General features: G+C 37.5%; 2 protein-coding genes across 7 annotated transcripts in view; one reads left to right on the top strand and one right to left on the bottom strand.

Moving 5' to 3' along the window:
• Positions 1 to 890: 890 nt before the first annotated feature.
• On the bottom strand, positions 891 to 4,745 carry tmt1a.1 (thiol methyltransferase 1A, tandem duplicate 1). The gene is made up of 3 exons (XM_057337992.1): positions 4,201 to 4,745; positions 3,719 to 3,804; positions 891 to 3,293 (listed from the first exon to the last, which is right to left on the bottom strand). Exons 1-3 carry the CDS (start codon positions 4,693 to 4,695, stop codon positions 3,146 to 3,148), a joined length of 729 nt encoding a protein of 242 aa, XP_057193975.1. The 5' UTR covers positions 4,696 to 4,745; the 3' UTR covers positions 891 to 3,145.
• Positions 4,746 to 6,060: 1,315 nt separating this feature from the next.
• The window catches only part of scn8ab (sodium channel, voltage gated, type VIII, alpha subunit b), a 56,787-nt gene continuing 41,905 nt past the window's right edge, over positions 6,061 to 20,942 (top strand). For 5 of the 6 annotated variants that reach the window (XM_057337051.1, XM_057337054.1, XM_057337050.1 and 2 more), the window contains exons 1-5: positions 6,061 to 6,210; positions 14,768 to 15,105; positions 19,720 to 19,839; positions 20,123 to 20,211; positions 20,544 to 20,672. In XM_057337051.1, coding sequence (XP_057193034.1) covers positions 14,824 to 15,105; positions 19,720 to 19,839; positions 20,123 to 20,211; positions 20,544 to 20,672 — 620 coding nt within the window. In that variant the 5' untranslated portion in view covers positions 6,061 to 6,210; positions 14,768 to 14,823. The remainder of the gene's footprint in view (positions 6,211 to 14,767; positions 15,106 to 19,719; positions 19,840 to 20,122; positions 20,212 to 20,543; positions 20,673 to 20,942) is intronic. The other variant, XM_057337049.1, reaches the window with a different exon arrangement.

The raw sequence follows: 20,942 nt of genomic DNA, 5'->3' as shown, positions 1-20,942 counted from the left end.
ATCAAACACACACGAATCCAAAGACCCGCACCAGTACGCAAACGTACTTAGCAGGCCTTTATGAAATCCCAACAACTGCAAACAGTGATATAGGATATGAGAAAATATACAATAGGCTACACACCAAAATTTTGTAATGAAGTATAATCAATACTCACTAATGAATACTCTGAAAAACAAATCAGAATAACCCCAATTGAGCTGCTAGTATATTAGAACTAGCCTGAATGAACATTAATGCAGTGATAGTATATTCTACCAAATTGCAATTCTTCAGCAGAAAAACACCACAATTCACAGTGACACAAGGCACCTGCACCATCTGGTGAAGAATTGAATGGTGAAATATTAGATCGTTCTTACCCGTACCAGGTCTCTTAAGGCGAGAAAGGTAAAAAGGACGAGCAGGAAGTAAAACCCGCTTTTATACGTGGGGGAGTTCCGCCTCCAGGGTCATGGGCATGACTTTGTTTACATAAGGTCTCTAGAGAAGACGGAACGAAGGTTATCATTCTATTTAGACCATCAGTGAAGGTCAGAGTGAGGTTGAAACGGATCCAGTGTGCACACCACAACATCCACCGAGTTGTCCTCCACTACCTGGAGATTCTCACCTGAAGCGTGAGATGATGCGTTTGTAGGAAGATTAAAGACCAAAAAAGTCCGCTACCTGCAGTGGTATAATAATGATTTTCACTAAAAAGCGCACACGTGCATAAAAAACGCCTTGTTTTATAACAAAACTTAGCTGCAGTGCTAAAGCTATGAACAGAGGAAAGCGCATCAGCCGCAAAAAAGTCCCGTCCTATAGTAAAGTGTCAAATGTTGATAAGGATTCTCTGTGAGAGGGTATGTACAGTAAGTATTTTCCTACCAAAATTAACATGAAAAGGCAAATAACCTCCGTTTCAGTATATTGTTATTTTATTGTTCTTAGTCAAGTTTTATAAATAAATGTACTTATGCAAAAAGCTAGTGTCATTGTTAAAGTACTTTATAGACAAATTGTCTATAAATGGCATGCACAAAAAAGTGTTTATAATGTCAAAAATATGGCCGCTGAGTGTCGTGACTTCTTTGGTCCCATCTAATTGACATGCACTGCAAAAAGGAGAAAGGTTTAACAAGATCAGTTCATACAAAAGCTATAACACATCTTGATTGTAACTGTTTGCAAAAAAAACCTTTTGTATTTTACTTTTTAAAACAAACGAAAGACACTTTTTAAAGCAGCTATATAACTTAAACAGGCCTAGTTTAAAAAATACATGCTTAAGATAACCTTCTCATTCATTATTTTTTACAGTGGTTGGATTATGAAAAACATTGAACTCAATATGGGAGCCTCAAGATCTTTAAACAAAATAACAAACATACATGTATGTAAACAAATGCTATTTTAGGCTCTTTATGTCAGTACAGATTTTTGGATTCATGTATTATTTACCGAAGATTTCTTTATTCTCCTTTTCTGTCAGACCTTTTAGCAATGTTTTTTTCTCTGTCCTTAATTTTGACTATTATGTGTCAAATAGCTTTACAACAGAATCTTGGAAATTTGAGCTGAATTAACTACATTAAGGGTACAGTAGATATCAGGTTTAATTCTTGGTTAGACCTTTGAAAGTATTTTTTTTTAGATATCTGTTTTTCCCATTCAAGTAGATAGCATATGACCAAAGTCCATTTTCTGGAAAGTCATGTCACTCAGAGGCCATATTCATAATGCCTCCAGGTAGCTGTTTCAGTAATACAAGATCAAACTACTTGAAAAAGGGAAGACCAAATTGATCTATTGAGAAATTGTAAATATTTCATGAGTTTGAGAACAAAAAAAAAAACACTTGGCCCCTACCCCAACCATTAACTTATCTATCATAGGGACAAAAGAAGATCATGCTAAAACTTGTGAATAAGATTATTTGCATTCATTCGAGTTAGTTACCTTGTAAAATTGAAGAAAGGAGAGGAGATTGTGCTGGAAAAGTATCTCTAGTGATCATGCTCACACTAAGACATTTTTATTCTCAAATTGCACTAAAAATAATAGTTGCTCCATCTACTGCACAGGTGGAACGGCTGGTAAGTATTCCAGGACAGGAATGTTGGACTTCATGTGGCACTGAGCAGCCCGATTGACATCTGACTTGAAGCAGTACATGTTGGTTAACAATTGAGACGGTTTTATTGAGTGTTGCATTTTCCCCAGTTCACTTTTCACCATTGCAAATTGAGTACACAAAAAAATACCCAGATAATATGATTCCACCATTTTTTTAAATATTTGTCAAATGCACATTATCGGTCCCATGAGACCTCAGGTGCTGGCGATTTAAAAATACTGTGAACCAGGGCTCTCTTTTAAACTGTAAGAAAATAGGTACCAAAAATGTATTCTTTGTGTTCAAAATGTAGCTCATTTAGCACTTGTTTCAATTATTTTTGTGGCTGTTGTTACATCACAAGTAAACAAACATGCAGTTCACTGGCAACGGAAAGGTTTATCTGCATATTGCAGCAAAAAACAAATACAATACTTTTCTCTAGATTATTTATGGTGTAAGGTTTTTGCACTACTTACATTTAACCCTTTCTTTGCATCGTAACCACTAAAGTTCTGCAAACAGGATACACAAATAACTACACTGTAAAACTTTGCTGTAGTTTTGCCAGTAACTTACTGTAACTGTTTTAAACATAAACTTACCTAGTTCTTAAATTTTCTTTCATAAAACAAGACAAAACATCTTGGGTCACTTTTCTTGTTATGTAAATGTATCCTAATTTAAGATTTAAATATTTTACTAGAAAACAAGACAAAATGCTTAGGAAGAATGTCATTTTTACCATTATGTCTCTTCTTGCTCATTTTGAATATCGAAAGTCAAAGTGTTTTAATTTTGGTTAAAGTAAAGTTTAACTCAAATTGAAAACAGTACTAATAGCAAAGTACTCGACCAAACCTGCTGCAAAACTACAGCAAAGTTTTACAGTGTAGATCCATTCATGCAAAAGATATAGGTTGGTTTCAACCCTTTGCAAATAAAACAATTGTGTTTTACTGTTTTATACAAACTGATATATCAAAGATACATTTAAACAATACATGCCCTTCATATTCATCGTTCCCTTTTTGCAAAATCCATTATTTCACGGCGTAACCAACAATGTGTGGTCGGATCATGAAAAACAGAGGGGGCTCAATATGGCGTAACTGTAGATCAGAGAAGCCAGCTGCCTCCAGGTGCTTCCAAGTGGCACGAGTTGTCTCACAGCCATCGCCAAAATAGTACCTAACAAACACATTTAAATGTGAGTATACTGTATAGCCCGTTTATTTCAGAACACAAATTCTGCACAAGTTTTCTACTGGAGATTTGCGTTCTCCCATGTCAGGCCTTTGTTTACGTGGCAATATGTTTTCTTACCAGTATTGCTCTCTATCCTCAAGTTTGAGTAGGTGAAAACCACCAAAAATAGATTTAGCCGTGTCCCGGGAGTATATTTTGCCATGTTTTAAAATATATACCTTGCATCTAATAACCATTGTTGTAAAGTCTAACATCAGGGTATAAATATGCAAAAAACTTCACACTGTATATTTCTGATATCCACGTGATAGAAAACACCCCAATTTTATCTATTGAGTAAAATGTAAGCGGGATCCTATGAGAAGACCAATTGTGTATTTGTCTGTTTACTGCGTGTTTTATATTACCAAAATGGCTGTAGAACATGTTGAAAAAAATAAATCCAGCTTGATGGGTCAGACACCACATGCTCAAGAAAGAAAAAGGCTCCACCCTGAAGAAAAAAAGAGTAACGTTCTATAAAACACGTATTGTCCATTTGTTACTCAAAAGTGAGAGTATGGGTTTTCGGTATTTAAAACACTCTGATTTGAAGACAGTACTCTGTATAATGACATCATGACATAGCATATGTTTCTAATGACATTACATTAAGCAAATCAAAGATGAATAGACATGAACTTGCAATTATGCTGTGCAACCTTACGTTACGTGTAGCTGAGAACGTACTGCTTGCTTATGTAATGCTAACTTTTGGACTGATCGTCAGAAAATTAATTATCAGTGATTGTGTTCAATAATATGCGCAAGAACCACCGTTTTTCAATATTTTAATGTTATTCACAGATCACTGGACTGAACACATGTTGATTTAACTGTCATCACTTACGGGCCTGAGAACTCTCTTTGACTCCTGCAGAACCTTGGGAATATCATTGACCGAGCACAGAACCAGTGTGCACACCACAGCATCCACCGAGTTGTCCTCCACTACCTGGAGATTCTCACCTGAAGCGACTACGAAGCTGTCATAAACGAGGTGGTCGTTCTTCGCCATACTTTTCTCCAGATAGTTTCGAAAATAGGGGTTTGGGTCGACGCATGTAATTTTGCAGCCATTCGGGTAGTACTCAAAGTTCGCCCCGGATCCACAGCCGACCTCCAAGACCCGCAGAGGGCCGTTTTGGGGGTAAAATTTAGACAAGTTTCGAAATAATTCCCTTTTCTTGTCGTTCATTTTGTCATTGTACGAAGGAACACATCTTGATATTATTAAAGGAAAGAGGCGTTTGTAAAAAGATAAAAGTCCAAGCAACTCCGCTATCTTAAGTGGTAAGGTAATGATTTTCACTCCAAAAGCGCACGCGTGCATTAAAAACGCCATTTTTTGACAACAACTCCACAGCACTGACAGATTCGTTTGATAAACAAAAGGGGAGTTGCTACGAATACCATGTGACCCAGTCAACGTCTGCGTCTAGAACGTAATATTCGGACAATGGCACAATGCAGTAGTGTGCCAACAGATGGCGTCCGTGTATAAAGAATCAGAGCAGGGCGCCATTTCTCCGTAGTTTATTCGACGATTCTGTGGCGGCTTAAAGCGAATTAATCTGCCTGTCCGCCCGTTTTAACAAAAGCACTTATTCCTAAAATTCTCCATGGTCACGTATAGGTTTACTTGATGAGATTAGGTGAACAGTAATATCTTTAAGCCCTGAGCTTCTGTGTTACTTGCAACACTGTCTAGAAACAAAAATATTTCCACCTCTGACAAAAGAACAAAAATGTTCTCTGCTAGTTTCCATTATATCTGCAGACAGTATCAAGTTAAAAATCTGCTATGCCCCATTTGGATCACAAACAAAGTTAGACTTCAGCACCAAGGACAGTGCTCAAACACGGCCACGGCTGGTGGCGCATTGCACAGCAAAGCTTCATCCACTCGGGGCTCATCAGTGAGGACTAGAAAAGATGCTCAGGTGGCCCAGAAGGGGGAGTTGGCAATAAGTTAAAAGTCTAAAGCCGATTTTTTCTTGCACCGTCTAACTGGATTAGTGGAATTGCCTGAAAACCTTGAACACTTAAAACCAGCTTCCTCAACACTGCTCAACCAACCACATTGGTTTAACAACCCCACAAGCTTATTCCATCGCTGATCACTGTTCTCAAAACAACAAGTATTACTACCTGGGTTTATTTGACCACCATTCAGTATTTCATGGTATAAATGTTTTCAGTATTACGGATAACGCTGTGTTTGACATCAGAATTAAAACAAGGTTTTCAAGAAAGTACGGACTGCTTAAAACATTTCAAATGATACAAAACCCCAAACAAGGTTTTGTATTTTCTATGTTGTATCAATTTCAGTTAATTCCAGAATTTTATAAGAAATATTGCCATTCTCTCTCTGATCCTTCAGACCTTCCACAGTGTTGACACTATATATTATGAAAAAAAAGTTTTATTTTATGAATATTGCTTTCCAATTCTTGTTCTTCCTGGTTTTCTTTTATTATTCATTAAACGTCCGAATGTAACTGTTGAAATGCAATTTTACAGACATTCAAAATCAGGGACACAACTGTGCAGACAAATGAATTTAAATAGATGATGTTTTGTGTGGTAAACTGAGCTAACATTGTGATTGATAGTCCCTTTTAGCGCTGTTTCGCTTACGTTGCAGCGTTCCTTCGGTCAGTACGGGAAGTCGGAAGTAGGGTACTTGCAGACGCTCCCTAACAATTTGCTGAGAGTCATCAATTATGCAGGCTAGCCGTACGCACTGGGAAGGAAGATAGCGGCAACAATATGGCGACATCCGCAGTTTCTCATGGGTCTTTTAAACATTCGTAGGCACGCAATATCTACATGGATCGCTCTTAATGCGGAAAAAGTAAGTCGACTTTCTCTTGTCTACAGCGCAAGTGTTGTATTTTAGTCAGGTGTTTATAGCCCATTCGGAGCGTGCCTCATACCTGGACTCATCTGCCGCAGAGCGGTCTCTCTCGCTCAGCATCTTTTCTGCTCGCAGATGTGGCTTGTCTTGCTGCAGAAAACGCAGGAAAATATCAATTTACACGCCTGACTCTACTAACAGTTATAGTACTGGTCAAGTGGATTGTATGCGAAGAAACTAAAAGTCAGTCATAGGTAAATGAGGGTGTTGGCCTGGCCATGAAAACATAACATTGGTGTCTGTATCGAAATTTAGAATATACGCATAGGATGGGACAGGCAAGGCAGACCGCCGCAAACTTTATTGCATGTGTTTATTTCGCTAGCGAAGACCCAGACCGCCGCATGACGCTATTTTAAGCATTCTAATGTAATTTGTGACAGTGTTTTGTAACACAACATGTCAAAATCACTAATGTGGCAGTTTTAAGTCCCCCTGCGCCTGCATTCCCCCTCCCTTCGAGTCACTCTCGCCATACTTATTTGGGCTAGTCTCCTTAGAATCTGCACGTTTCCGATTTTGTCGTTAAAACGGCAACTACCGTTCTCATTTTATCCTCACTCCGACATGAAGCGAAGCGAAATGATGTGCCTCGCGCGGTGTTGCGGCTTAAATCAGAGGGAGGACAGTCAGACTGTACGGGTGTGGTGCTCAAACGGACAAGAGTTCCAAATGTTCTTGAAGTGTTCAAATAAAATGAAAATAAAACATCCCGGAACAGAAACTCGAGACATGATAAGACATTACAGGCACGGCTGTCTGAGACGTCAGTGGTGTTGAGATTTAGTTATCACTTATATTTCACAGATTGATTCGCTGGCTCGTGCCTTCACACGAGCTTCACTGCAGTATTTCAGTCGAGAGAGTGGGGCCCACGCGTGAACATACAGTTGTCATAATTACTGCAAACAAACTTGGACATACCGATCTGGTAATCCCACAATATTTAGTACAATTAGATGCACAACGCTTGTAATTAATCGAGATGGGCAAAATATGCGAAAGGTGAAGAATATAGGGTATCAAACGAAACGCAAACCAGAAGTCTGACTTGTATAATCTCAAAAGATTTGTAAATCGTGTGACATGTCCCAAGAAGTAAAGGTGTTCAATGACCAAACATATATCAGAAACGCCAAATGTAGATGAGAAATGTAATCGGACAAACTCACAGTTGGAGTTCTCCTGCTCTCATTTTATGTGGTTTGGTTTAAAGTTATAATCCAATTTTATGGCCTTTATTCTCCACACGGGACGGGTTTATGGTCAGGTTCTTCCTCGTGACAGTCGCGCTCCCCCTCCCCTTAATGTACAGTACCAGACACCGATCATTCACTTTCTGTATCATTTAGTTATAGTCAGAGTCACGTACCAAAAAAAACGTTTTAGTCGGGATGTTTGATGGCTTAAGGGCGCATCTGTAGATGGATTTTTTCAACACCTAGAGGACAAGCGTGAGCTCGCGCAAAGCAGTGCTGAAAAGAACAGCGCCACTAAGGAGTCAAGTATTCGACGGTAGTGTATCGCCAGAGGACTTTTTGTCGGTTATTAGATGCTTTCTAAAAATTGCATTTTGTGTTATTCGTACGGACACCGGGAATTTGTAGGAATATCTTCACGACGGGACCGGAATGTTCCTTTTACAAGGGAAGGGACTAGGCAATGACTTTGCTTTTAAGGCATGTAAGTAGCCTACCTGTCGATTTGGCATCGATCATTTTCAAAGAATGATATAGCATATGATGGTTTGATTTACTTTGTTGATGCTTAACTATTGATTGGGACAAAATACACAATTTCATATAACAGTTGGTGGGTAAACAGTAAACACCATAGCCTGTAAAGAGAAAATGCAAGAATTTTAAGGCCATTGTGTATAGGATTTTTCAGGGCTGGTCTCTCTGACACAGCTTGTCGTTTATGTATCACATTGAGCTGAGGCGTCTCTACAGTATCCCGGTGGGGTGCAGAAAAATGACTCCTGCCAAATTATGACTTCCCCATTCCCCACTAACATTAGGGGTTAGGATTAGGTCTGGGGGAGAGGTTAGGATTAGCTAATCCCCAGCAGTTTCAATGAGGGGAGTCGTAATCTGGTGGGGAGTCGTAATCTGGCGGGGAGTCAAAATTTGGCACAACTCAAGGAGACTTGGAGGTTGGACAGAGCCCTCATGTAACCTGAAACGCACGTCATTCTGTTTACTTTGTATTTGAATCGTCTATTACACAGTTAGTCTTTGGCATGGAAATTTCATTTTCGCTTTAGCTGACGTTTTTGCTGTCGACCTGTAAAACATCAGTTTTAATGGTGATGAAGTCGCCTGGCATAAAGAGCGATGTCACGTGATCGTGGCACTTGAATATTGATTTGGCCTGTGCTGACTTAACTGAATCAGTTTTTTGTGTATAAATAATTAACTGACTGTGTCATTAAGGGTATATAGAACAGGGAATCAGCATTAGACATCATATCAAACTATCTTATTTTTACAAAGAATTTTGAATTTGAAAAAAATTGTGTGCTTGATACTTAGCTGTCAGAACATATAACACTTAGTTCAGATGTCATTATTTTGATGTTATACACTTATCAGAAAATAGTGTGCTTGTATGAAATGTCTCTAGTCATTGTACTTGTTTATTTTTTCCTTAAGATAAGTTTTTTGTACAGCTTTAACCACTGAAATGTAAATGCAGGACAGGCTTGCAAGATGAAATGCATGTAAGGGGCATTCTGGAAAAGGTATAGCCCACATTTGGGAAGCCTGAGGGACTAGAGGGCTGGGAACACTGGAGTGTGACCAAGCGGTACTGATGTCATTCACAGTTTTTATGTGCCACAACATCAATCATGTTGAATTGTAGTGAACTTCATGGATAGAGCTCCGGCAATATAACAAATTTGCGAAAGCTCAGTGCTAAAAATGAACATATTCTAAAAAAAGAGTGCCAGTGTAAATAATTCTGGTAGATTGAAGTTAAGGGTTTGAATGTTTAATGTAATTTTATGACAGCCCTATGTGGGCCTAAAGTTTAAATTCTAGACTCTGGGTTCGTTGATGTGCTTTTTTTGTCCAAAACATAATTGACACACTGTATTTATTAATATCAGTATTCTCTTATAAGGAGTTTTAATGAGATTAGACAAATTTATCGCCTCATCCAGTGTGGACAAAATGTAAAATTATAATGGGTTCTAATGCGTTTCTAATGTCTTTTGTCATGTTGCGTTGTGCCGGTCGCGTCCGGTGTAGACACGCTGTCATAGTAGTTTTCTGAAACAGGATTAATCTCTGATGCTTGATGGAGACTAACTGCTAGATAATTCTGTTGTTTAAAACTCTGATGGCTTTCTTTGTTTTTCCGATCCAAAATGTACCATTTTTTTTATAAAAAGTTTTGTTTTGGGGGGGTACAATAGAAGCTTCAAAGGCACACCAAACATTAAATATCCCCACACCTGCCAGTGTTATCTGGTGTCCTGATGGCATACAAATGGGTTTGGTGAAAAATAACCTAAAATCTATTATTTGTTGAAAGTCTTGACCTGCTTTTCCTGCGCAGTCTCTCTCATTGTGATATGCGTCATTTATGCAGTGTTGGGACATTTAATTTTTAAATAAAACAGCAAAATCTACCACACAAGTAGAAGAGTAAAAGACTAGACTCATAAAATAATAGATTATATTATAGGGCTGTTTTAAACAAAACCCATTTTTATGCCTTCGAAACGCTTGAAATATACAGCCGTGGAAAAACATTTGTAGACCATTTCAAAATTAGTTTCAGTTTTTCTGAATTTACTATATATTATGTGTTTAGGTAAAATTATTATTTTTGTTACATTCTGTGAACGATATCTCCAAAATTTCAAATAAAATTATTGTTTCTATTTGCATTCATTTGCAGAAAATTAAAACTGGAGAATCAGGTCAAACTAACAGAAAAGATGCTCTGTATTTCTCTCTCAAATACTCGAAAACTATAAAAAAACCCAAGTTCATATTCACTTTCAAGCAATACAACAGTAACATTTTTACATGTATTTAGGAAAAGTTCAAAATTATTGTTTTATGTAATAATTATTATCACAGTTTTCTTGTGTCTTGTCATGTTGTCAGTCTTTCACATTGCTGTTGGATGACTATATTTCTTCGTGAGGTTTGATTTTGTTTAAATTCAACAGACACTGGACTGGAATGGCTGCAATACATCTAGAAATGCTGATTAAATTAAAATTTGGAATGGTCTCCAAGGCTATACAGCACGAGTCATATGACGTCATTTAATGATGCTTTTGCATCTGTGTAGCTTGAGAAGAGGAGGTCACAATCCACTTCATTAAAAAAAATGTTCAGAAGAACAAAGAAAGCCATGGGGGTTTCAATGACACGAGGGTGTGTAAATAATGACAATATGTTCATTTTTGGGTAAAATGTTTCTTTAACTTCTGTTCTGATTAGTAAGATCAAATGAGAAATCAAGTGAAATAGCTTATGTATACATGACCAATATAGCTTAGGGCGTACTCTCATTTAGCCCGGTTGCTCTCAACTGTGCCCGAGCGCGATTGTCCCCTCTCCCCACTCCCCCGCTGGACTGTGCTCACATTGCTCTTTTTTATTTATTTTTTATTAATGGCATATAAACAAGTTTACATACAAAAATGCACTCGCATTGCTCTTTACCATCCACACCTGGGCACGCTTTCATCATTACAATGCGACTGCTTCGAAGCAAACGTAAACAAAGCGTTCCCTCTCAGAACAACGGAATCCATCGCAATGTTCAGTTTGGGGCTTATTAGAGGTGTTTAACTTCATGCGCGCGCTGCCCAGACCGATCTGCTTTAATGATGTCATTGTCATACGAGAACGATACGAGAGTAAACGGCTCATTATACTTTTAAATCACCCTCTCGTCCTTTATTATCGTAAAGCTTATCGTTACACACGTTGGATTATGTTTGACAAACCTGGAGTAGTTTTGGCTGCGATGACACACGCCTACACTGTAAGTGCGCTGTTTATCAGTTTTTTACGGTGACAGCTGAATCTCAGGCAGGAATTTAAACAGTAGCATAATTTACGTCATGCTTTCAGTTCTTCTCTCCGGCGCGATTTGCGCTCACACTACATGTGTACCACGGCCAAACTCAACCGCACCGTGCTCTTGCCCACCTCTCCCAAGCGAGCCAGGGACCCCTAAATGAACCATGCCCGCGATACGGAGCGATCACACTAGTCAAATGAACCGGGCTTTGGGGGTCAAACGTACAGTTCAGATTGCCTAGTGAGAGTAAACCCTAACTCTAGTTGTTAATTTCGTTGGGACTAGAATTTCATGAACAGCTAAATATTCTGCACATATCATTATGGACTGAAGCAAATATTTGCATGAATGATGTTTCCAAGCCATCCCTTTAACATAAAACAAAACAGCCAGAAAGTGTTTCGTCTGAGAAATGCAATTTGTAAAGTGAGATGATGAATCAAATTGAATCTGTAATGTGTGGTTGCTTGAAGGAGAGGTTTCTGTAACCAGTCATCCACAAACCTGATAAACTGTGGAGATTTTAGTATGAATAAACAATTAAATTAACATGTTTATCTTGCTGGGAATGTCCAAATTGAATATTGTCGGTGACATCATGCATTGGAATATAGACGGTTTCATCGTCTATGATGCAGACATCTATTCTGTATTTGGTTATATAACAATTTACTTTAGATCAGGGGTGCACATTTTCTGAGGGGTATGCGAGATCAGTTTTGTTGTTATACACAACAAATAAAAAATCTGTAGACAAGTTGTAAATTACCTTTGGAGTCATTCTAGTTATATTTTAAATCATGTGAAGGTGACAATCAGATGTGCATCTACTGTATAACAGAAGCTTAAAGATAAACACTTTCCCAACTGCTTCAGAGTGTAACATTATACACAATTCTGAAAAGATAAATAATACATCTTAAAACTAGTAAAACAATGGCGTAAAAAGTAAAAGTACATAAAGTCTATGTTCAAACATACACAATAAATTAGGGCTGCAACTAACAATTATTTTGATAATCAGAAGATTGTTTTTTCGATTAATCGGATAAAAGGCTAAACAATTTTTAATTTGATAATTTTTCTTATAATAACTAAATAAAACCCAAAATAAGGGTATTTATTGCATTCTTTGAAAAGTGAGTTTCACTTGTATAATCTATCATTTTGACATGTAACCTTTAATTAAAAAAAGTTTGTCCAGTTTTAATACTAAAAAAAGTTTGTCCAGTTTTAATATAAGTAACAATCGAGGTGTAGCCGGAGTTGAGCTGGTGAGGAAATGTTCCCAGTTAATAATAAACTTATTTTGATCTTCAATGTTAGACATTTAGATTATTCCCTTTCCTTCAACAAAAAGTATTATTAACATTATTCATTATTATCAAAATGATTAAGACGTGTGACATGATATACTCGCATATAACACAAATAAACGAAAGGTCTTTGTTTTTTTTCCCACTTACTTTAAACGAATGCTTAGTTTGTGGTTCATTAATATTAAATGAAACAAAAATATTGTTGTTGCCTAAACAAACTTTTACTGAAACTTTATCATAATACTTTTATTGAAAAGCGAAATAAGACATATAACATACATTATAACACAGATAAATAAAAGATCTTTGGATTTTCCCCTTACTTTAAAACACTTTTTAGTTTGTGGTTCATATTTTATGAAAACACAACATCATTAAAGTAAAACCATCCATTTAACTACAGTACACATGGAGCACTGCGTTTCCCCACGGACCGCTATTTCTAATGCACAGCCCGCTAAACTCTATTCATGTTACAGGGCTCTCAAGTCTCACGCATTTTAGTCTGTTCACACGCTCACACGTATTTCTCATGCTGATAAATAAGTGATAGCTTATTGAAATGGTGAACTGCTATTTTACTTAGTTTTAGTCTATTTTGCGAGTGAAACTTGTTTTCCGGCTGCATTGAGTCCATCAAACTAGATGCGGACTTGTGGACTCCTGTTATTTACACATGTCATCTGGCTGGTCTGCGTGAATGAACTGCACAGTTTAACGTGCTACACGCATGATGCTCATAAATTTGTCTGCGTCTGCGCTGAATGAAGACATGAACTTCACCTCCAGAGTTGCTCTGAGAGTTTATTTTACGAACATGTTACAGACATGAAACAGACATACTAAAAAATAAGCGTCTTCCGACAACCTGCCAAAATAAAAGTCACAGGCTATTTACTATTTAGCTATTAGGCTACTATTTAATAATAATAAAAAAACTAAAACTAATTTATATAAACTAAATGCATCATACATGAGCTGAAGTTAGTTGTTTACCTTTGAAATTATTCTTTCTATTTTTATTCATGTTTCTTGTTTATATATTTGTATTATATTGCATTTTGAATTTAATATGGCAATGTAATGTACTAAATGGGTTTAGTTTTCACAGATATTAATGTGTGCAATTTCAGCAATAAAAATTGTTCTAAAAAGGAAACAAATTAGTTGTTTTACTCATTTTAAGAGACCTGTTTTATTTTCTCTTGTATATTTAGTATTGCTTTTTAATAAAGAAAAAGTACTTATTATCCGAATACCCGATTAATCGATGGAAAAATCAGTAGAATACTCGATTAGTAAAAGAATCGATAGCTGCAGCCCTACTCCCGAATGTAATTATAAAGCTTATTCACAAACATAGATTTATTTTATAAGCGACAGAGTTATGTGGAGGTGAACTTATATTAACGTTAATATATCATATTATAAAACCTTCAAATAATATTTTGGCACAATGGCGCCCCCCCTTGTGCGTCGCCCCTATGCACCGCATATACTGCATACCCCATTTTTGCGCCACTGCTTTGATTTAATTTATAATAATAATAAATTGTATATTAATTGTATTAAATTAAATTAACTACTCACCAGTTATTGATTCTCTGCGGAGATGTACCAGAAGTTACGTTTGAGCCACTTAATGTTTGTTTATGTTGTTGCCTCTGAAACCGTCTGTAATAGTTAGATAATCCAGGTCATCTTCGAGGGTTGATAGGGCAGTAATACATTTATGATCTTACTCACTAATGTACACTCTCGCTCTTTTTATGCACACACATACAGGTTGAGCCTTCAGTGCTGCAGTGCATTTGGTGTTATTCTGCTTGGTCATCTACTTCTTAATGGATGTAATGAAGGTGTGTGTGCCTGTGTGTGTAAGAGTAAGAAAACAGCAAGAGAGAGAACTGCAAAGAGGATGACGAAAAACAGAAGCAACTAAAATCAATTGATAACTGGCAAACACATAAATATCTTAAAATTCAGAATAGTTTTATGTTTGTGCAAATGTATTTGCTTCAAGTCTTTTTTCAAGATCTCTGTAGAATTTTAACATCTTTTCTTTTCTCATTGTTCCCTATGTACATCTGTCCGGGTGCCTGACTCTCCCCTCCTCTTCTTAGAGCTGGCTGTCCTGAATGGCTTCTAAATAAAGAGGGCTCTGCTACAGGATGACAATATGGCCGCGCAGCTGCTCGCACCTCCAGGCCCCCACAGCTTCAAGAGGTTCACCCCTGAGTCGTTGGCCAACATCGAGAAGCGAATCGCCGAGGAGAAAAAGAAGAAGCCTGTTAAGCCCAGATCTGACAGCAGTCACCGTGATGACGATGATGACAACAAACCCAAGCATAACACTGACCTGGAAGCGGGGAAGAGCGTCCCCTTTATTTATGGGGATGTCCCTTCGAACATGTTGGCCGTGCCCCTGGAGGACTTGGACCCCTTCTATATGAACACGAAAGTGAGTCCCGCATTGTCCCTAGTTATGCAGGTGGAATATGCTTGCCTCTCTATGGTAAATTTAGAGCAAGTGATCCAAATGCATCACTCTCTTGTTCTGGTAGTACTGGAGAACAGGGGGAGTGGTGGAAAGGTTTGCAGTAGTGCAGAGAGATATAATGGCCGTTGGGAATTCTATCTAGGTGGATAAGTATAACATACAAAGCTAAAGAGTTACACATTTCTACATAGATCAATTATAAAAAAATGTTTATTGTTTTATATTTATGTAGCTTCAATCCAGAGGTGGTTAGTAAGTCAATGTTTAACCTTTTGGCTTTAGTTTACCTAATTCTTCACATCCATAATGTCTTCCACATTAAACTGTATTTACAGTTATATATACATAGGCATGGGCCGGTATGAGATTTAGACGTTATGATCACCTCATCCAAAAATATCACGGTTTCACAGTGTTGCGATATTACATTGACACCAAAATGTCTTCTTTTCGGATGTCTGTGTATACAAACAACAACTTTTCAACTGGACACAATACATTTTATTTTTCAGCGGCATATAGAACGTGTATGTCAGGTATAAATAAAGCATTTAAATTATAATATTTTTTTTATTATTATTTTGTAATGTATATTAAACGTAAACTGAATTAATGATTTAATTAATAATTATTAATTTTGTGTTAACACAGCTCATACCTTAGAAACGATATCACAGAAAATGTCTGTTTCTGTTCCAAGATGACTGTACCCCTGTGAACAAGTCTTTGATGGGTTTGGGGGATGAGTGTTTGGCTCAAAGCCTGCAAGTCATACCAAAGGTGGTCAGCTGGGCTCAGGTCTGGGTTTTACGCACCAGTCAAGTTCTTCCACACTAGACAGAATCAACAATTTATTTTTGAACCTTGCTTTATACACAGATGCATTGTTATGTTGGAATAGAAAAAGGCCCTGTCCCATAAAAATTCAATTATCTGCTGTAGCATTAAGATTTGAGCTAACAGAAATAACCAAATAATAGTTAAACCTGTTCATTAGAAGGGGGTGTCCCAATACTTTTGGTGTGTGTGTGTGTGTGTGTGTGTGTGTATTTGTATATGTTTTTTAATATGTGGGAGTGTTAACAGAACACAGAAATCACTCTTGATGTTTGACAGCCAGAGTCAGTTTTGACAGGCACTATTTTGACAGGCACTATGTTCCTATGGCTTGTGTTCCATAGGTTTGTATACGAATGTCACAATTTACAATATTGTCCTGAATTGATTTCAGGTGATATTTAGAAATGCATATTTAAATCATTCAGTTTATTTATATAGGGACAGAGCGAGTATGACGACTTTGTGCATATAGCTTTGCTCTGTTTTTGGGTCAGTGACGTAGGTTTTTTTTAAATGTCAATTTTAAAATACAGATAAATAATAATATGAATTGTAGTCATTCAAACATTAAGAATGTGGTGTACATATGAATGCAGAATAAATTAAGTGTTTTAAGTGTTTTTCATCTATGAATTGGTTAAAGGGATAGTTAAAAATAAATAAATAAAATAAAAAAATAAAAAAGTCTGTCATCATTTACTCACGTTCGAGTTGTTCCAAATCTGTATTAATTCCTTTGTTCTGAAGAACACAGAAAAATATATTTGGAAGAATGCTTAGTTCTTGAACCCCATTGACTACCATAGTGGGAAAAATTACTTTGTAATTTTTTTCTTCTGTTGAACACAAAAGAAGATATTTTGACAATTTTGACATACTATTCTGGGACACTTTTGACCATTGTCATTTTTCCTACTATGGTAGTCAATGGGGTCCAAGAACTGTTTACAAGCATTCGTCCAAATATCTTTTTCTGTGTTCAACCAAACAAAGAAATGTATACAGGTTTGGAACAACTAGTGAGTAATTCATGACAGAATTTTCATTTTTCATTTTAAGTTTGCAGCATGATAAGCCCTATCAGTAATGTGAAAAATACATTCCAAACATGTCCATGTCCACTTTCCAGTTGCATCTGAAATGGCCTTCAACCTCAGTGTATGTTGTTTGTGTGAGAGTAAAGTAGCAGCAGCAGCATCAGCATATCTCTGTTGGTACACTCAGTAGTGGTGTGTGTTACATAATTGAGCAAAGTGTAACATGTGTTTTAGAGGAAAATTATAGGAAAATTTCCCATATTTTGTTATTCACTCCCCCTTGTCAATCTCCTGTCCAGAAAAATAAGGACCATCTACGTAACTCATCAGTTTTGTGTTGTTCTTCACACGTGTGAGGGGCAGTGGCTACGGCATCTAACAGTAGCGCTCATGTGTCGTGGAATAAGGGTTAACGTGAATAAAAAGAGAGGAATGGGAGGAGGAAGTGGAGAAGTGCAGAGTTGCAGTTCTCCTTGTCCCTTGAGTAGTGGGGTGAAAGAGCAATTCAGAATGTCATAGGCATATAAACCTGCAGAAAGCCCAGGAGTCACATGACTTTGTATATGTATGCTTGTGAGATATGGGATGTGACCCAGCTGCCCATTCAGTTATTATCTAAAGTTAACTGAGACTGTGCCGTGGAGTTTTTTTGTTTGGCCCTGCTGTATATGGTTTGGCTGTACACGATGTTAACAGTCATACTAAGCTTGTCTGTTGACAGACAGATATCTATATAGATAGAGAGACAAATGTGTAGATGTCTACGATAGATAGATTCTGTAGATAGATGTGAATAAATGTGGAGAAGTGTCAGATAGCGTTCAGAAGGGGTGTTCATTTGAGGCCTTACGGTAAGTGCATTGAATGACGTAGAGTAGATCGGATGTACTTGGAGTTAAGTGCAACAGTGATGCTATATCCAGTTTTACCACTACTAAACCCCCGCTCAGCCCCCAGCTCTCATCCTCCTCCCCCGCAGCATTTCCCTCAGCTCTTGTCCACATCTTCATGTCTCTCTGGCTCTCTGGCTCTCTTCTCTGTAGATGATGAAATTTTCAGTAGCTTTGCAGCATATCACTTAAATGCTTTCTGTAGGACAGACCAACAGGCTGCATTGTACTCGCATGCAGATGTGATTATATGCACATGACCTTTACGCTGCGTGTATGTGAAACAAGTTTTTGTTCATGCAACCTCCTGTGCATCCATTACCTTCTGTTAAAGTAAGATCCTTCATATAGTCTTGATGCTTTAGATATGAACCCAAGTATTGGTCACTGACATTTTTAAGTCTGAGGCATGAAGCCACAAGGACGAGGGGTCAAGGTCATTGTTGCAACTGTTGTTTTGATCATGGGTTATGAAGATGGTCTACTTTGGGTTATGATGAGCATGTTTCTAGTTACAGGTTTATTTGGGTGGGGGGCATACTGCTCTCGTTAGCTATTTACTCTCATGACAGTGATGATGTAACATCGTCCAGTAAATGTGATACTCATTATTATGAAGATTTAGAAAAGACCAGAAAGATCTGCTGGATATTTAGGACAGGATATTGTGAGCTTTAGAGAAAGAGCCGCAGCTACTTCCTAAGCTAACAGTGCAGTGTGGGAGCTCCCGCCACTGGAGGAAGCCCACAGTCTGTCGCAGTGTGTGTGTGTATGTGTGTGTGAGAGAGAGAGACTCAGGGGAAACCAGTGCTCGGTATTCAGTAACACATGGAGCCTTTTGGGCTGTTCACAGCTTTTGCTAGTGTGACAGTCTTTGGGAATCTGTGCCCCAAAATGACAGCTGTCTTTAGTTTAGAGGACACAGTGTTTTCTGACTGACATACGCTGCTTTTAATGTATTACTTTGTTAAACATGTTACAGTATTTGAGCTGAAAATGATTACAGCAGATGAAGACAGATGGACGAACAGACAGACAAATACAGTTCAAATGGGTTCTGAAGTGAGGGTGCTTATGCTGTCCTCCTTCAGACAGCTGTCTATTTTTAATCTAATTAGATTTCAGGAAGATGCTCATCTACGTGTCTCTCTGGCGTTTCCTTGAGTGGGCGAGTGTGCTGCATAAAACACACACGCACGCACGCAGACTCAGTGTTTTATGTGTGTGTGCTTATTCAGTGATGCGAACTGTAATGTAACAGTGTAGATGTGAATAAAGTAATTTTTTCATACATTAAATGGAATCAAAGAAGCTTTGCAGGTCTTTTGACCCACCGTCATCCCCTCATACACACACCACCACCCCTCCTTCACTATCTGAAGTCAGCACTTCTGCCTCTGATGGATCGCAGTGTTAGCGGTTAGCATTAGTGTTAGTATTACAGTCAGAGTTCCTGTAAGAGCTCTATCTCTTTGCCAGGGCTCACTGCAGTTGTCTTGGTTTTGTTCACGTAAAGCTGCGTTTAAATCATCAGGCTTGCATTTAGAAAATGGCTTTTGACCCTTATGTAACACACTTGTTGATTTTGTACTCTTTATTTGAATGTAGTCACAGTTATTGAGCATGAAGTGTGCTATGTCAGATTCTACAAGATTATGTTCAATACAGCTATAATTATTTCATTTCTCAATATAAACTATATATTTATTTATTTTCTTCCTTTTTATTTCATGCAGATTTACATGTGTAGCTAATCTCTCTCTCTCTCTGTCTCTCTCTCCCTCTGTTTTGTCTTCTTGTCTCCTCAGACCTTTATAGTGCTTAACAAGGGGAAAACGATCTTCCGTTTCAGTGCCACGCCCTCATTATATATCATTAGCCCTTTTAACCTATTTAGGCGAATAGCAATTAAAATTTTGATACACTCATATCCTTTTCAATGCTTTGAACATTGCCACTGCTGTGATGATGATTGTTGAAACTTCTTTTCAGATGTGCTTTGTATGTTTACCCACTAGGCTACATTTGACTACCAGTTATAAGCAATAGTATATTAATAGTACAGCTGTCTGTATTTCTATATTTCACTTATGTGCAAATTTAGTATTTATGTTTTTATCTGCTTGTTATTCAGCTATTGTTTTGACATCTGGTCTGAGATATCATTTTCCTGGATGAACCTGTTTAGGATTTCCTTAACTACTTCTTACACTTTTCAGCATGATCATCATGTGTACAATTTTGACAAATTGTGTGTTCATGACATTCAGCAATCCTCCAGAATGGTCCAAACAAGTAGAGTAAGTATTCTTTCTTATTGGGTTGGTTTCCCGGACAAGGTTTAAGACTAGTCCTAGACTAAATGTTAGAGCTGTCTAAACTGAAAACAGTTAGCAGTGACGTATCTTAAAATACATCAATGGCATTGTTTTGTCTCAAAATGCACACAAGTCATGTTTTTTTGTAAAGCATGTTTGTAAAAATGACTTAAATGTCCTAATTTAACTAAGGCCTCGTCCTGGTTTAAGATAATCCCTGTCGGGGAAACCGCCCCATTATGTTTTAGGTGTGATTAAAAAGGGCAGCGATTCTTAAAGTTAAAAATGATGTTCATTTTATCTCAATCTATCAGATACACCTTCACAGGGATCTACACATTCGAGTCACTCACAAAGATTGTGGCTCGAGGTTTCTGTATAGACGGCTTCACCTTCCTCAGAGACCCCTGGAACTGGCTGGATTTCATGGTCATTTCTATGGCGTAAGTATAATTCCACTTAATTTGAAACTTTAAAGGAACTTTAAGTTAATATTGATTCAAGATAATATCGTAGGAATGTTTTTCCATGAAGAGATTTTTCCATTAAGTGCTTGAACCACTGTTTAGCGTAGACCTACAGGGGAGTTGTAGACCAGCTTTTTGGAAATAAACGTTTTCCCTGCTTGATGTGCAGTTGAGTTTTCGGTTTATTTACAATCAACGCAACAAAAAGTATGAATTAATGTATTATTTATTGTTTGGCATTCTTAA

The sequence above is a fragment of the Triplophysa rosa genome, linkage group LG7 (genome assembly GCF_024868665.1).
Source record: "Triplophysa rosa linkage group LG7, Trosa_1v2, whole genome shotgun sequence".
NCBI lineage: Eukaryota > Metazoa > Chordata > Actinopteri > Cypriniformes > Nemacheilidae > Triplophysa > Triplophysa rosa.
The sequence above is the reverse complement of the archived record's forward strand: the minus strand, read 5'-3'. Positions and strand labels throughout refer to the sequence as shown.

Coding starts and splice junctions, on each gene's coding strand:
- tmt1a.1 (XM_057337992.1), bottom strand. CDS start 4,695: ATGGCGTTTTTAATGCACGCGTGCGCTTTTGGAGTGAAAATCATTACC. Junction 3,805..4,200: donor CAAAGAGAGTTCTCAGGCCC/GTAAGTGATGAC, acceptor TTTTTTCTTCAG/GGTGGAGCCTTTTTCTTTCT. Junction 3,294..3,718: donor CATGTTCTACAGCCATTTTG/GTAATATAAAAC, acceptor TGTGTTTGTTAG/GTACTATTTTGGCGATGGCT.